Below are 18,136 nucleotides of genomic sequence, written 5' to 3'. Positions count from 1 at the left end.
TGTTTTTTTAAACCACTAAGTTTGGGGGCAACTGACAGACAGCAATAGATAAAAAAATAAGATATAAACTACTTACAGCAGTAACTGATATTCAAGGCTTTTATAAATTTAAGTGCATTCCTCAGACTTCTCTTCCAACTTAACAGTTTTTTGTATCTAATTTAGAATTTATCAACTTACTTTTTATTATAATGACTACCATTTATTTTCTAGATTTCTAATTATTCTTTTTCACAACTACTTATGTTGCTGTTTTAGTCTATTTATAGTCCATAATTTCTTATGTTTATTTTAAAAAATATTTTTCCTTGTTCTGTTTAAAAATGTTTTCACTTACTTCTTTGAACTCCAACCCCTTTCAGTCTTTATTCTTCCCTGTCTAGGGGTCTCGCAGATTGCCCCACTCAGAATCAGGACTTATAATATGACAGTTTATGTCTTTCGGAGGAAAGCCCAGATGCTTTTCATCAACAGGCAGGGTGGTTTGCATTTATACTTACTTAATTTATAGATATGCATTCTGCCAAATAAACTGTCACAGAAAGAAGAAAATACAAGGGCAGTGTTGATAGCCAACAGAAGTAAACATCAACTACTTTTGTTGTCTTCTGGTTCATGAAGATGAAGGCAGCAGGGTCCTTGAAACTGTTGTCCCAGCCAGTAAACAGCTGCTAAACCACATTTAGGGATTACTGTCATATACTAGTCCCCCACAATACCTGTAATCAGTTTTTTCACTTCTTCAGATTCTTTCAATTTATGCTCTATCATTCTTGAAGTGAGGCAATCAAAACTGGATGCAGGTGTTCCATTTATAACTCTAACTTTTAAAAAAACACTCTTGGTTTTCTTGTCTGCTGCTAAGCAATAGAACGACATTCTTACTGAGTTACCTGTCATGCCTCATCTCACCCCCACCCCAGATTTTTTTTTCCAAACAAAGAAAAGTTAAACAGGCTCTGACGTCTAACACTAATCCCCACTGGTTTAGTAAAAGCACAGGACTTCGCTTAAAGACACTTTTTAGGCAGTATGTTAAAAAGCTATTCTTATGTCATCCTTTACAAGTTGTAACAGTTTGCTAGGGCTGATAGAACAGAGTACCACAGGCTAGGTAGCTTAAGCAACATTAATTTTTTCATAATTCTGAAGGCTAGAAGTCTGAGATCAAGGTGTCAGTAGGGTTAGTTTCTTCTAAGGCCTCACTTCTTGCCTTGAAACTGACCATCTTCCAGTGTCTTTACGTGGTCTTCCCTGTATGGTATCTGTGTCCTGATCTCCTCTTCTTATAAAGACACCAGTCATATTGAATTAGAGCTTACACTATTGACCTCACTTAACCTTAATTACCTCTTTAAAGACCCTATCTTCAATACATTATGAGATATTAGGAGTTAAAACTTCAATCCTATCTAATAATAGACAAACATGGTAATTGACCGTACCTTCGCTACGCCTCCCATAGGCTAATCAGCAAGATATGCAAATTAACCGCCAACAAATATGGCGGTTAATTTGCATACATAGGCGCAAAGCAGCAGAGCGAAGGCGTGAAGGCGGCTCCGGCTGAAGCAGTGAAGATTGAAGGTGGCTCCGGCCGGAGCGAAGGCCTGGGTCCCGGGTACCGGAGGAAAACCGGTGCCAGCAGCCAGGGGAAAGGAAGGCCTATTGCACGAATCTTTTCGTGCAACAGGCCTCTAGTATATGAATATTAGGGTAACACAATTCAGCCCATAACACAGTATTTAAGAGTACGTACATTGCAGACATATGCCCCCATACGGGTAAAGGACAATTATATCTTCTACTTATTTCCAAGTGGTTCAGGAAAAAAAAAATGAACATAGTAGGGAACCTACTTTTTATGCAACTTTTTGCATGAAACTTTTTTTTTACTTTTTAAGCCAATTATTTCAAAATAAAAGTTTTTCCTTGTACATAAAAGTCTTAATTGATGAGTTAAATTTTTACAGCACTTCTCTCATGAAAATACACCATCATGCATGACTAAAGAAGCACTTGCAATCAATGTTTATCATACATAAGAATCTTGTGACTACAGATGTAAAGGACCAAAGGAATTGAAACAAAGTCCTTCCAATCATTATACATCTAACGCTACTATAATTACTCCCTTGTCACATAGAAGAAACTAAGTACAAAAGTTTTTTTCTTCTCTGTTCTAAGTTCCCATCTTTTGCCTAAAGTGTTGCCTATGCAACCCTAAAAGATCCCCAAATTCAGTCAAAAGGAAACTACCCTATTTACCAACCCATTTCACTAATTATTCTGGGATCACACAGTAAACAAGGCCTAAATCTCAGCTCTAGGGTCATTTCTTCTAAAATGTTTTCCCAACATGGACCATTCTCAAACCAAGTACAAACCTGTGACATTGTTAACATGCATTGGGCTTCTTATAAAGACAGTCCACTCATCTCTCTTTAACGTACTAGTACCTTGTTCTTTACTAGGCATGTATTTACTGCTCTGCATCTACCTAAATTCTACAAATGAATACCACTAACTCTGCAAATAACTTACCTAGCGATGACATTTTGTTTTGTTTGATATTATAATATTATAATAAGACAATTGCTATTTCTCTGATAAAAGTAATTTTTCAGTAATCTTAAACACATAAAGAAAAAGATCTCATGAAGTAAATTAACAAAACTATAGTGAACTACATTTCACTACCTTTTAAGATTAAAAATTCTGAACAAATACAGTTCACATATTTTCTTACAAGTTTTTCAAGTTGCTGATCCACCCACACATCTGCTTAGTAAATGGTTATTCTGTAGAAAGACAAACTTATCTTATAACTTATCTAATAATGAAAAAAAAAACACGTTTGCTAAATATCTACTACTATACACTATCGTGAATAACAGACACTGTTCTATGTACTTGCTGTAAAGAAGTAAACAGTCAAACATGATCCCTCCCATTATGAAGTTTACAATTTAGGAATGAAAATTTCTTTTACCAGAAACAAATCTTAAGAGTGAAAGAGATAATGAAGCCTAAATTTCTCTTAGCACATGACAGAAAATATATTCCTATTTAGGAAGATCTATAAGAATGTTTTGTGGAGGAGAGGATAATTGTGTAAAAATGTACTGACTAAATTCTATACTATCATTTTTGCATTTACACAAATCCATTTAATGTATAAAGTGGTTTGTTTTTTTACATGTTTGACCTAATTTGGTCTTCTCAATAGCCTATGTGAAAGGGCAAGGTGTGGTGTTTTTATTTTAATAGACAAAATTTTTTTAACTTAGTATAACCCAAGCACGTAAATCTTGGAAAGCCAAGATGAGGTGCATGGGTAGACACTCAACCACTGAGCCACGTTGGCTGGGCTGGGGAGAAAACTCTTAATGATCTAGGCCACACCATAAAATGTTGGACCAAAAGTTGGTGACAATGACACCTGGGACTTGTTTTAAGGTTGCTCTTATTTTAATAAAGCACTGGGATACATCCCCAGTTCCTGACAAGGTTACACACGAGGCTCAGTGGTCAACGCAGCAGCCATGTTGGTGAAATCTATCTAAAGAGAAGCCCAGTCCCCTGCGCCCAGTGCCCTTTTCACCAAAGGAGCCACATCAGCATGCCAGGTCTTACCTACCAGCATATAAGGCAATTCGGACCCTGCTACTACATGTTCACTCATATCGGGTAATCACACTTGCAAATGCCAGCCATGCCTAACCACTTCAGAACATACCACCCAGACATCAACAATACATTATTTTACTAACATTATCTTTACCCTGGCATCCAGGGTCAACAGTTTTCTCATTTTACACATAAAGAATCTAGGAATGTCAGAGACAATGTGACTTAATCTAGATCATTAAGCTTGTTACTGGCAGGGTCATCACTAGAATCAGTCTTCTTTCCACCATACCAGGTTAAACTTTAGCTAAACATTTTGCCCCAAATCAGGAATGCTGCATTACAAAGAAGCTCTTATACTCACACACTTTCAGGCTTTCATGGATTAGGAAAAAAAGCTATGCTTAGAAAAAGGTATCTAATTTGATTTGCCAAATAAAAAAAATAAAAGAGTTACACACCAGGTGGTTTTATAGGTAATTTTTATCTAACAGATAATTCCCATTTATTCAAGTTATTAGAGATCAGATAAAAATATGGGCGTTTCCCAAATCATTTTGCTATGCTGTCACAATCCTAGCCCCATACCTAAGAAGAGAGCATGGAAAGGAAAACCACAGTTCAATCTCCTTTCAGGAAGCAGATGAAAAGTATTTATAAGTGTAAACCCTTAAAGAATATTTACTATGGCCTTGGCTGGTGTGCCTCAGTTGGGCATCGTCCCATGCACTAAAAGTCTGCTGATTCGATTCCCAGTCAGGGTACACACCTGGATTGCCGACTCAATCCACGGTAAGAGGCGTGAGGAGGCAGTCTATCAATGTTTCAGTCTCATATTGATGTCTCTCTTTTCTCCCTTCCCCTCTCTCTAAAAATCAATAAACTATTCTTTTTTAAAAAAGGAATATTCACTATGAATCAGACATTGTTATAGATAATTTATGTGTATTAAATAATCCTCACAACAAATCTTTGAGATGCATACTATTATTATCTCCATTTTATAGAAGGGAAAGCTGAAGTACAGAGGATCAAATAATATCCAAAAGGGAACATGATTAGTAAGTGATAAAACTAGAATCTATATCCAAATAGTTTGGCTCCAAAATGTTGGGAAATTAAACTAGCTAAGTATTATATTAAAAATATGTAGGGATTACTCCAGGAAAGCAAGGATTATTCAACACAAACCATTATATTTATAATAATAAAAGTGTAATATGCTAATTAGACCAGACGTCCTTCTGGGATGAAGCTGGGGCTGCAGTTGCCATGGCTGCGAGGGAGGGATCCAGGCAGCTGGCAGTGGCTGCAAGGGAGGAATTCAGACAGTCGTGGCTGCGAAGGCCTACTCTAGCACAAATTTTGTGCATCGGGCCTCTAGTTAATAATAAAAGAAGAAAAAAGATAAGTGTATTAACAGAAGCTTTAAAAATTTAAAAGATACATTTCTTATAAAATATTCTTAAATAAGCCCTAGCTGGTTTGGCTCAGTGGATAGAGATCGGCCTGTGAACTGAAGGGTCCCAGGTCCGATTCTGGTCAGGGGCACATGCCCGGGTTGCGGGTTTGATCCCCAGTGGGGGGGGGGGGGGGTAGGAAGCAGCCAATTGATGATTCTCTCTCATTATTGATGTTTCTATCTCTCTCTCCCTTCCTCTCTGAAATCAATATATAATTTTAAAAAATATTCTTAAACAAGAACGATAAAGACTACTTATCCACAAATACCATCAAACAACAAATGAAATTAGTAAGCTGCATGAGGAGTTGTCTGTTTAGTTCACTATTGAAGTCCCAGTGCCTAGTAGCCTGGCACATAATATATACTAAGTACCTTTTGGATAAATACAAAAAACATAAAACATTGCAGACATCCCATTATATTGGAAATAAGACCGGTATACTTGTGTGTCTTTATTATTCCACATTACCTATGAAGTTCTATCTAATGTAGTAACACTTTAAATATTGGAAAAGAAAGCATATTGATTTCCAGATTATATAACTGCATTAGAAAATACAAAATACATAAGTAAAAAGTTATAACAATTATAAGTATTTAGTAAGGTGAGCAGATACAAGATAAATACACAAAAAACTAATTTTCCTTCATACTAACAATAATAAGTTAAAATTAAGTAGAAGAGAAATAAGTTTCTGAGATCTGAAATGCAAGAAATAAATTTAACCAGAAAGATATAAAATTTAAGTGAAGAAAACTATAATATGCAGTTGGTCATAAAACAAGACCTACACGAACAGATAAAAAGCCTGACTAAAGAGCAAAATGAAATATAATGAATATACTTTTAATAAAATTCTTGATGAGAGATATATCTGGAAAAATAATATATAAGGATTTATGAAAAAAACAACATTCAAAAAAACTAGAGAGGAGATTTCCCCTACTACATGGCAAAACATACTAAAAAACTGCCATGATGATATATCACTACTACTACTGTTCTGAACAGCTAATACTGAGTTTCCTATGTTCTAGGCACTCTGTAAGCACTTTACATGTAATGTAATTCTCACAATGATGATATGAGATCTGTATTCTTTATTATCTACATTTTAGAAAAACTGAAATATTAAGAGACTGAATACTTTGATCAAGGTAAATAAACATTTACTGAATGGCCAATCTTTACAAGTCTATTCTAGATGCTAGAAAGATGGCATCCATCTCTCCATAGGTATCATGGATTCAAATACTCCTAGCTAAGAAGAGGGCAGCCATGTAATAAGCTTGAAGAATATTACACACAGGCAGAAGAGGAAAAGCCATGAGTTGGCACCAGATCAGAATGTCAAGGTATAGAAAGAAGGCCAGCAAGATTGAAGTAGAGGGCACAAGCATAGAACAATTACAGGGTGTCGACTGCAGGGACACCCTGGCAATACCTCTTACAGGACTCTATCCCACAGCAATAATAGCTTGTACACATTTTGTGATAGTTTGTAAAAACAAATGACTGGGAAAACCTAAATGTTGATCATTTGGGGAACAGTTGAATAGAAGATTGCATAACATATACCACACAGTTAATGAAAACAGTCAGCTGGTATATGCAATGGCCTGGAAAGATGTCACAGATATATTATTTGGAAAAAGCCAGATCAATATGTATGACATAATTCCATTTTTCTTTAATGAGACTCATGAGCTATGGCATCAGGAATTTTAACTCTAAGTCTGGTCCTGGAAAAATTCCACTTTGTTTCCTCCTGCTCCAAGCAAATGTCCTCCTGCATACCATGCTCCCACTCCTTTCTCTAATTCATTCCCTGCCAGAATTTCAGCTCACCTCAGCCCATTGCTTGTTTCTTTACCTGGAAACATGAACAGCATTACAAAAATTTTAAGAGCAAAGAGAACAACATTTTCTTATAACTAAAAAATTAACACAAAAGATGCTAAATAGTTTTGAAATGACTGAATCAGTTTAATGATTTTTGAATAGCCAGGTGGCATCATAAACTTAATCTATTTAAAAACCAGAAATCACATTATTATGAGTAACTAAATATTCAGTTGCCTGTGACACTAGCAAAGATGTAAATGAGTTATTCTTACCTCTACTTTTGTTCGATAGAGAACAAGTCGTTTAAGGCCACATAATTTGGCAATATGGTTGAAAGCTTGAGGTGGTAGCTTATCACAGGATGAGAGATTTAACTCCTGTAGATGTGGACACATCTCAGAAATAATCTCCAAGCAAGTTTCATTTAAGAAGTGGCTGCAAGATAATTCAAGGCGCACCAGTTCGGATCCACAAACCTTCAGAAACCTGTAGAAATAATGTTCTCTGTGAATTTCATAAAACTAAAAGTATTTCTGCATGTATTTGGAATTATATCAACTCTAAGCAGACACCTTCAGAAGAATGGATTTCCATGAGGAAAAATGTAAAACTTGTTTCACTCAAATCCTCACTTACTACATACTAAAATAGGCATGGTTAGGCTAAAATAAAGCAACCTGAGAAGATAAAATGGACTCATATCACAAAAAACTTCAACTAATGCTAAGTGAAAAATTAAGAAAGCAGAGTATGTGTTTCTTCAACGTACATGAAATTCGCATCTAAGTTAGTAGAGCCAAAAAACAAAACATAACAAAACTCTAAACTCGTGGAAGATATTTCCCCCCACACAGCACCCATTCAACACTGGATAACTTATTTTGCACATAGTACGTACAGTGACAGTTTTAATTAAATGACCTCAAAACAAATCAGACTAGCCTACTCTTACTGGGTTGGCTTAACTGTACTGCTGTGATATGTTCCTTGTAACTGTTACTATTTAGCAGTTGGACTGACACTGAAATTACTACAAGATATTCAATTGCAGCTTCACATAAAATACACAGAAACAATTCAACCTGGAGGACCCAAAGTTCCTTCTCAGAATAAAAATAACAATCTTTATCTTAGTTACATTACAGATAGGGGAAACAGTCCTGACCATAATCATCATCTGAAAATAATCTAAAAGTAAATGTGAGTCTAGGAGTATTTGAATCCATGAAACTATCAGCTAAGCAAATTGAATCCTTAAACAGTGCACCAATCATCCCTATCCAGATCTCTCGACATCCCCTTGCCTAGTCAGTGTCACATTAGTTACATACTATTCATTTATTTATGCCAATCTCTTTCCTAAATGATTTAATGATTAAAACACATACAAAATAAAACTGACTAAATCAATCACTTAAGTAAGTAAAGGAAGTAACAATGGACTTCTAAATCAAAAGTTGGATTTTTTGTTTCCCCTACTTCCTAGCATGTAACCTTGGAAAATGCACTTACCCAGCATTTCCTCGCCTGGAAAAGGCAGACTAGAATTATCTAATAGCACTCACCACACTATCTCATGGTTTTGAACATCAAATAATATGTGAAAGCAGTTTGGAAAGGTCAAAGCACCCACAAACACTAAAATAAAAGTTAAATCTTGGACAACTCATATTCAAACAATAAAAATAGTTGCTATAAATTTACTTGATCAGAACTGTTAAATGAATCTTCCAATTATGAAAATTCACTTGAAGAATTTAAGTTCCCTCTATGCTTGGATAGACAAAGTTCTATGAATTCAGGGTATTTTTCCCTCAATAGGGTCAAATTACTCCCAAGGAATATGACAAAATTAGCATTTTTACCTTTTTTTGAGTATACTTAGTTTTGGGTAGTTCTTCATCCTATCTAATAAAGAGGGAATATGCTAATTGACCCTCACACCAACACAAAGACAGCAGCACCCACCGCCAAAAAGGAGGGAATATGCTGACTGCCACGCCCTCAAAGATGGCGGCACGCACAGCCAATAAGGAGGGAATATGCTAATTGACTGCCATGCCCTCAAAGATGGCGGCGCCCACAGCCACAAGATGGCAGCACCCAGTCCCCTCAGCCCCGCCGGGGCAGCAGGCACGCGACAAGGCCAGGACTGCCTCATGTACCTGCCTCCGGGGAACCTCAGTCCCCTCAGTCCCCAGCCACCCAGGGCCAGCCCGAGGCACAGGCAAGCCTTGGATGGCGGCTGCCCAGCTGCCCAGAGCCGCCTCAGGGCCCAGGGCCGGCCGAGGCTTGCGCTGCTGGCAGTGGCAGCAGCAGAGGTGTGATGAGGGCGTCGCCTTTCCCTGATCACCAGGTCGCCTTCCACCCCTGAGGGCTCCCGGACTGTGAGGGGGGCGCAGGCTGGGCTGAGGGACCCCCCCTCCAGTGCATGAATTTCATGCACTGGGCCTCCAGTTATTTATAAACTAGCTATCTAGAAATAAATGGACATAAAGTTTCAGAGAACTAATGATATCCTATTTTGATTTGATACTTCTGAAATTAACTGCAGCTCACATAAGTTAAATGAGTATATTAACTCTCTTAAAATTAAAATGTTTAAACATCTTATCTCTTAAAGGTCTTCATTATTTAGAGAACAAAGCACTTTGTTCTACAATTCTTTTTCATATTGGACTTGGGATACTTTAACATCCCTTTTCTCCTTGCTCTCATTATTGAACTTTTCCCTCTAAAGAATTTACAGTGACATCAAGCCAATCACCAGAAAGCCAACTTTAAAGAGACTAGAAAACTTGCCAAACTGATTTAATGAATGACAGGATTTGAAAGCACAATAATAGCCATGCCTATACTGCCTTTATGTCTCTCTTTTCCTTTAGTGCAACATCCCGTCTCTCTTCCTAAATTTACAAGATCTACATTACCTACTTTTTCATAACATGTCCATTCCAAGAAGGCAGAAGTAGCAGCAGACCCAATTAATTAATGCTGCTCATGTATACCTTATTTTAATGCATAATTACATAATGTTTTTGTCTTGATCCTCTATTTATTCATCTCAATTGTGATATTGGTCACCTAAACAGAGAACTACAGCTTCCTTAATTCCTACAGCCTATTCATTCCAGGTTATGAATTCTCACAAAGTATTTCTTGATTTAAAGGTATTATGAGAAGACCTAGGTTCAGATAAACAATCCCAAACTAGGTCTCCTGCTATAAGAAAAGGAGTCTCTGGAGAGAGAAATAAATTGCTTATCCTTATGAGGTGAATTAATTTGTCCAGAGTAATGTAAATACCTAAGAAGTAATTTACTAAATTGTAACTTGCATCCTAAAATAATTAACATCACATGAATGAATGATTTAATCTGAGTTTACGCATCACAAAATAAAAGGCACTAATCCCCACAATCCTCCTGATATAGAAAGGTAAGGGGAGAATTAGATACAAATATCCATCGCCCCTGATTCCTAATCTTATGCTTTGTTAGCTGACCCTTATGGAGTTTTATAAAATAGCACATTTAAGATCATTTTTAATCTCAAATAACTTGGAACATTATTTATTACATCTGCTCCAAAACAAAGCCATTAAAAACAAGACTTCCTGCCTAACTGTGTATGGTAGTATCTGGTAATAGTAGAAGGAAGTCAATAAGTAATCTCTAATCTCTAGATATTGACAATCAAAAAGAGACAACTGTTTGAAGCACAGGCAAGCAATTGAATAAAATAATATGTAAATAGGCAGTAAGTTCTTTATCCCATAAAACTGTAGCTCTGTGTCAAACATCTAATAAAGTTCTTGAATCTAGAAAGTACTCAAGAATGTTTCTGAGGGAAATAAGTGGAGGGTTAGGGTAAAAATCTCTGCCTAACTGAGATGGAGATCAAGGTGATCAGTTTGGGTAACTATCTGAAGAAAAATAGTACCTAGGCTTTTGAACATCAGAATGATATGATTAAGGAATAGCCAAGACTATAGGGAACTGTATTATAAAAGAAAAGTAGAATTATAATATATGTGATTTTTATGAACAATAATATGCATAAGCAGTACTTGAAATTGCAAATCATAAATCTGTAGCTAGAACAGGATTTTAATAGTTGATTAAAAGTTTTAAATTCTTGTTATTCCAATTTAACCTATTTCCCTGCTATTTTGAATAATATGAATTCCTAAAAAAATTCTTTAAAATCCAGTTAAACAGTTCCAACTTGTGGGGATTAGGTTTTTAGGCAACAAAAATAAACTGTATCAAACTTTTCCCAAAGACTTGCTAAAATAGCAGCTCATCATCATTGGTCTCTAGTCTAAAAATGTACTTTTGTCTTTAAAGTATTATAAATAAGTCTTCTTCACAGTAATGAGCACAAATAGGCCATACTTATTCATAGGTTATTCATTAATAATCAAGCCATGAATATTTATTGTTTATTCTGGGAATGCTGCCTACAAGCCATAATGACTATCAATTCAGCAGTCAAGTCATGGGGGCCAACAGCAATCAGGAGGCAAAACTCCAGCATCTTCCGCACCCCCAAAAAGATTCCCTCCCTGTTATTTAAACATTTTCTTTTCTTAATGGGAACAATGACTATGCTTAAAGGAATGCCATCAAGATTTATGGTTTTACTGGCTGAAAACTACAGTAAAATATGGAAAACTTAAATTTACGTATGTGTACTTTTGTGATTATTCAAACAGCCCCACAGCAACTAACATGGATGGATTGAAAATGAAACAGAATTTGCTGGTGAGAAAGTAGATTGGAGCTTTAACCTTGTAAAAGAAGATCTTTAGTCATTATGAGTCTAAAATTTTAAAAATAGTATTCCTAAGTTTTCTTCTCACAACTTATGTTTCTGCTCATGCATCAGGATGAGTTACATTCAGAGAGTTTTGAAAAACTGATTTAATATTACCTTTACCTTTTACTCATTATAACATTTTTATAGGCAACATTTTGCCAAAGAAACTGGAGTTTAGCCATCCACTACCAATGTTTCCTTTAATGTCTATTTAAAATACCAGAAAGGTCCTTATAATGTAAAATAATGCTTACTGACACCAACTGTTCTATCTGCTCTCAGTTTGTCTTGGTTTATAATCCATAGTGTATGCTCTAAATACCCATAATCATCATTAGCTTCAGTTCTTCTTGATCCTATTAGCAGAGAGGAAAATTTGTGAATGAAGTGTGTGTTTGGGCAAGGGTGAGTAGAAAGGACTAAAGAATGTTCCACTAAATACTTGTCATTGTCTAGCAACTTAAAAAAATTTACTGAAACCACACTGCTAAAAGAAATGCTTTATTTTTCTACTACAGATATTTCCTCCTAATGAAAAAGAATTTGGTGTACATAGCATGTTATAAAGTCTTTAGAATCTCTGACCCACAATACCATAATATTTTATCAAAGAACCCCTTCCCCTGGCTCCATTTCTGGCAGAAAAGACAGGAGTCAGTACATCCATGGTTTCAACATGTGTTAATAAGCTATTAAATGCTTGTGTAAATTTTTCACTTCATTGCATAAACTATCAATATTAGCATTTTGAACACACTTTTAGTATTTAAAACATTATTATTTTTTTTAATATATTTTATTAATTTTTTACAGAGAGGAAGGGAGAGAGATAGAGAGCCAGAAACATCGATGAGAGAGAAACATCGATCAGCTGCCTCCTGCACATCCCCCACTGGGGATGTGCCCGCAACCCAGGTACATGCCCTTGACCGGAATCGAACCTGGGACCTTTCAGTCAGCAGGCCGACGCTCTATCCACCGAGCCAAACCGGTTTCGGCTAAAACATTATTATTGTATGTGAATATAATGGTATCAAATATTTATTTTATTTTATGGAACTTCATGCTTATTTTTATAATGTAAGTCAAGGGGAAATAAGGCTCAATATATAAATTTCTAATTCATAAACCACTTTTCAAGAATGTGGCCACTAGGGATGTGTGTCGGGAGAACTGAAGTTCATTTTTAACTTCGAAAAACAGGGTAGGAGAGTATTCATTAATAAAAAATAATGGGTAGTTTTCCCAAAGTTTCTACTTGTTCATTATTTAGCTTAATGAAATGATGGGATTAGATTGTAGCACACTCTGAGAATAACCATCATCAAGGTTAAGAGAAAAACACCTATTTGTACCATAAGAAAAATTACCATGGCATTACTAAATGAATATGCACTTATGCAAGCTTTACCATGTTTAACAGGTGACATTTAATAGCAAAGAAACTAAATGCTTAAATAGAAAGGAGCAGAAACACCTGGGCAGGTCTGCAAGTGTGGTCGCCTCGTTAGCATGCAATTGCATTTTCAACATAATTAGTTTAAATGTGCTTCTAAATTTGGGTGATGTATTGCACATGTAATTAAGATTTAATTAAAAATGTTCTATAATAAATTGTTTTCCATTTCTGACAAATCACATTAGAGAGGTAGATTTTGATTTAGAAATAGTTTTTTAAATGTGTTAATCATCTGTGCTGGAAATATGAGAAAGAAAAAAAAAGGAGCTCTGTTAAAGTTATTTGGGATTTTAAAAATATGAGGTAAAGGGCATAGTTTCCCTTCCTATTATCATGAAGTATAGCTGAAAAGGTGAAACTCATTCGCTTCTATAAGCAGAAGCATTCTGAACAGGATGATGCACAAAATGTATTTCTTTTTTATTTCTGTAAAGTATATGATTTCAAACTTAATTGTGGAAACTACTACATAATAAGTACAGCCTGCTGGTGAAATAATCTCAACAACTTGGCACTAACCTGCTGAATCCTGCAACAGAGATGAAGCCCCTATTGCCAGTCCAAGATAAGTTAAGCCACTGGACGAGAGTGCAGCGAGCCTGCAGAAACTCCAGGGAGGTGTCATTGAGTTTTGCCCAGTAAGGCTGCAGATTGAGGTGGATGTACTGGAGAGGATCGTAGCAATGCTGGTTCAGCAGTTTGCAAGTCTGTGCTAATCTGCACAGGTCTGGTAGTGTAAGATGATTCAGAATCAGTTGAATGAGCTACATAAAACAGAGAAACCAATATCATCAAGAATGAAAAAGAGAACAAGAGTTTCATGTATTTTATAACACTATTTTCACATACTAAAAAGATCAACATTGAACTGAATTAGCCAAAACAGAAGAAACCATACCTACTTAAGACTTAATTACATTTCAAAATGTTCAAAGTACACTCAGCTCAAGTTGACTAATTTTTTTTTATAATGCAAAGATGTATTTTGGAAATCTGTTGAAAAATACAAATTTTCATAGATTCAATATTTACTAAACATCTACTATAAATCAAACACTGATGATAGAGAGAAAAGAGTTCCCAGTTTCAAAGTTTTCAGAGTTCAGTGGGGACTGGTAAATACAATGACATGTTTCAATAGCTTTGATAGAGAGAAGCACAGGCTGTCGCGAGAGCCTAACACAAGACAGGGGCCTCACCACAAAATGAAAGAGGACTTGTATCAGGAAGGTTCAGCTTTAAAGGGTGAGAGGCAAACTAGGCGAAAAGACAGACATGCCTTTCTCTGACTGGCTTATTTCACTTAGCATAATACTCTCCAAGGGGAAAAGTAACCTAGAGATAATTTAAAATATATAAGAGGGTGTGTTTAGGTTACATGCAAATACTATTATCATCTACGTATATAATAGAGGTATATGCAAATTAGCCCGGACGCCGTAACGTCACGACCAGACAGCAGGGACCTGAGGCTGCATGGTGCCTGGCCGGAGTGAGGGACCTCAGGCCACGTCCCCCGCCTTGGTGCCCCCTGCCCTGGCGCCAGGCAGGGAGACATCAGGCTGCACCACCCACCCCAGCACCAGGCCGGGGTACCTCAGGCCGCGCCCCCCACCTGACGGGGCTTGATGGGGGACCTCAGGCCGCGCCCCTTGCCTGGCGGGGCTTGATGGGGGGCCTCAGGCCATGCCCTCTGCCCTGGCACTGGGCCAGGGGACCTGAGGCTGCGCCCCCTGCCCAGATGGGCTTGATGGGGGTGGGGCCTGCCAGGTCTGGGTCTCCTGCATTTTTGAATCGTGTGCAGGTGGTGGGCGGGGACTTGACTCTAGGTCCCGTGGCATGGCCAGACTCTGACAGGAGGGAGATTTTCATATACATTTTACTAATTATCTTTCATCTCTGACACTTCTATTATAGAGATAGGGCAAATAGCAATATTAAAATATTTCCTCTAATTAATTCCCTTTTAATGTGCACGAATTTCATGCACCGGGCCACTAGTTTTATATAAGGGACTTGAGCATCTGAGGATTTTGGTATGGAGGGGTGGGCTGGGGGCTGGAACCAATCCCCAGAGGATACTGAGGGATGACCACATAGTCTACAGTTTTCTTTTTATGTGCCATAGTGTTAAACTGGCTTCATTAACAACAGCGAAACTTTTATTTTTCTTTATGTTATAAAAGAGTTGAAATAATATAGATTTATCTGTTTCTTAAATGTTTGAAAGAACTTATGAGCTACCTGAGCTCAGCAATTGTAGGACCTTAAATATTTGTAAAATGAATTAAAAATTTGTTGTTTTAACCACAGTATTAAAAGTTATTTCAGTATAATTTTTAAGCAGTTAGTACAGAGGCATTAAAAGTTAAGTATATCCCTGTATCAGAGGATACATAATTTACTTTTTCCAGATGATTTGTAATTTAAATAACTCTCAGCAATTTCTGGCATTGTTCCAAACAAAAGTCACCAATATTAAAAGATGTGTACTATGTGAAAACACTCTATGACAATTAATATTACATTTTAAGCAAATATCAGAATAGAAAAAGAATAATGAAAAGTCACTGAGACTATGACATTGACATGTGACATGTGAAAAAACCTTTTGGATTTTGATTAAATAAAAGATAACAGGTTTCAGGTCTACAAGACAACATCCATTAATCATTACTAATCTAGTGTCTGTCAAAATGTGCTTTTACATTGGAGTGTGCCGGCATAAAGTACCATTTGATACCACAGTGAATGTAGGACATGAAGTGTTGGGAAGGACTCCCAAAACACAATTTATCTGCCCTCAAACCCACTCTACTCATAATACAATTATTTTCAACTATAAAAACATTAGATCACTTGACATATTTAAATGTGATTCTCCCCCTTGAAATAATTTGCATTACCTTTAAATAATTTGGGTAACATTTTTTTTAAAGAGCTTCTCTTTTTATTCACTGTGAGATCATTCCCTCTGTACATGGCACGCTGCTTTCATCATGGCTAATTAATGACCTCGAGGACTACTGCTTCTATCTCTGGGTTTCCTCTACCTGACTTTGTAGTTTCGATTAAACCCCCTGCATGTTTGGAAAGCTTCCCCTCTCTATTACTCCTTCCTTTCAGCATATAAACATGCTGAAAGCTCTCCCAACCTGCATCACAAATGGAAACTTTCTCTCTCTGCTGCATCCTTTACCATACCACTCACCTATCTTCTCTCCCTTTAAAAGGTAAGTTAGAAGAGATATACCCATAACTACATACACTCCCTCATGTTGATATGCCCTTTTTTGAGTGTGACACAAAAGGGTGGAGTGTTAGTCAGCATGCCAGTATTAGTCATTATTGGTGGACAGTCTTACCCATGTTACAGCCCAGTTACAGTATATTAACACAACTATTTTTCTGCTTAAACGTAGAGACTTGGCACTTTTTGTCTCTGCTCCTTCCTCCCTCCTTGATGCCTTAACCAAATATGGTAAGGTTTTCTCATTCTCACCCTATAGCATGGCTCCATTGAACTGATCATGGTAAAGGATTATCAAAGACCCCTCAACAGCCAAAGTCTGTGGGCACTTGTTTTCTATACTTAGCTTCCTAGCATTTTGTTTTAAAGACAATTTCCTATTTCCGAAATGCCTTTTCTGACTTGACTTCCTCTATGTGATTCTTAGATGTTAGTATTCCAGAATTCTATTCTTGGTCCTTTATTCACACTTAACAGAATTTTATTGGTCAATTTTATCTACCATTACAGGCCCAGTGCATGAAATTTGTGCACCAGTGGGGTCCCTTAGCCTGGCCTGTGGGATCGGGCTAAACACAGCTCTCCAACATCCCCCGAGGGGTCCTGGATTGCGAGAGGGCACAGGCCAGGCCTAGGGACCCCACCAGTGCACGACTGGGGCTGGGGAGGGACGCAGGAGGTTGGCCAGATGGGGAGGGACCACGGAAGGGCTCCAGGGCATGTCCGACCTGTCTTGCTCAGTCCCAATCAGCCAGACCCCAGCAGCAAGCTAACCTACCACCCGGAGTGTCTGCCAGTCGACTGCCCCCTGGTGGTCAGAGCAGTTGAGCGGCCTTAGCATATCATTAGCTTATTACTCTGTGATTGGTTGAATGGCCGACCAGACGGACAACCAGACACTTAGCATATTAGGCTTTTATTATATAGGATGGTGCCCCTCTCCTCTCTTGAGTAGAATCACACAAATATAAAATCAGACCTTCCTCCTGAGTTTCAAACTATTGTCCCCAACCCGAAAAGCCTGCTTTGATGAATCACAGGCACCTCAAAGTCAGAATGTTCTTCCCACCTTCACCCACTGTTTTGTGATTAATGGCATGTCCATCCACTGAGTCATTTCAACCAGAAACCTAAAGCCCCTCTGTTGTTCTGTTTCATCTCCACATTCACTAGTTACCTTTGATTTCTACCTTCTACATCTCTGGAGTACTTCTCCCACTCATCTCCTTTCTAAAACTTCCAATACCCAAGGCTTCATAATTTCTTGCCCAAATTACTGCAGCAGCTTCCTAACTGGTGTCCCTGATCCCCTTTTGGTCTACTCTTCATTTACCAACAGAGTAATCTAAGACAGAAATCTCATTTTGTTATTCCCCTTTTTTAAAATAAATAAAACCTTCAATGTTTCCTACTGACTACAGAAAATGTCCACAATCTTTTTTATGTCATGACACATATGAAACACAAAGTTTACATGATGCTGAACTCCTGGGCAATTATCTAATTGTGGGCCAAAGCATATGCAAAAATGTCTGCATAGTAAAGATAATTCCTGGAATGTTAGTTAGCATTCTACACTTTCTCCTGTCTCTCCCACTCAAAAAAAAAAAAAAAGCCCATGAAGACTACAAAAGAATACAAGAAAGTGAATGTGAATGACTCCCA

The 18,136-nt window shown here is 37.2% G+C and overlaps 1 protein-coding gene across 5 annotated transcripts in view; it reads right to left on the bottom strand.

Moving 5' to 3' along the window:
* Nucleotides 1-18,136, bottom strand: part of FBXL4 (F-box and leucine rich repeat protein 4) — a 60,953-nt gene that overhangs the window by 15,556 nt on the left and 27,261 nt on the right. For all 5 annotated transcript variants that reach the window (XR_011471848.1, XM_070418042.1, XM_070418046.1 and 2 more), the window contains exons 5-6: nt 13,741-13,985; nt 7,214-7,427 (exon numbers count right to left, since the gene is read on the bottom strand). Coding sequence is in view for 4 of the 5 variants with exons in the window: in XM_070418042.1 (XP_070274143.1) it covers nt 7,214-7,427; nt 13,741-13,985 (459 nt within the window). In the remaining variant the exon portion in view is untranslated. The remainder of the gene's footprint in view (nt 1-7,213; nt 7,428-13,740; nt 13,986-18,136) is intronic.

Source organism: Myotis yumanensis, unplaced genomic scaffold (genome assembly GCF_028538775.1).
Source record: "Myotis yumanensis isolate MYYU_CA2020_CCGP unplaced genomic scaffold, mMyoYum1.0.hap1 SCAF_6, whole genome shotgun sequence".
NCBI lineage: Eukaryota > Metazoa > Chordata > Mammalia > Chiroptera > Vespertilionidae > Myotis > Myotis yumanensis.
This window is presented reverse-complemented; position numbering and strand designations above follow the sequence as displayed.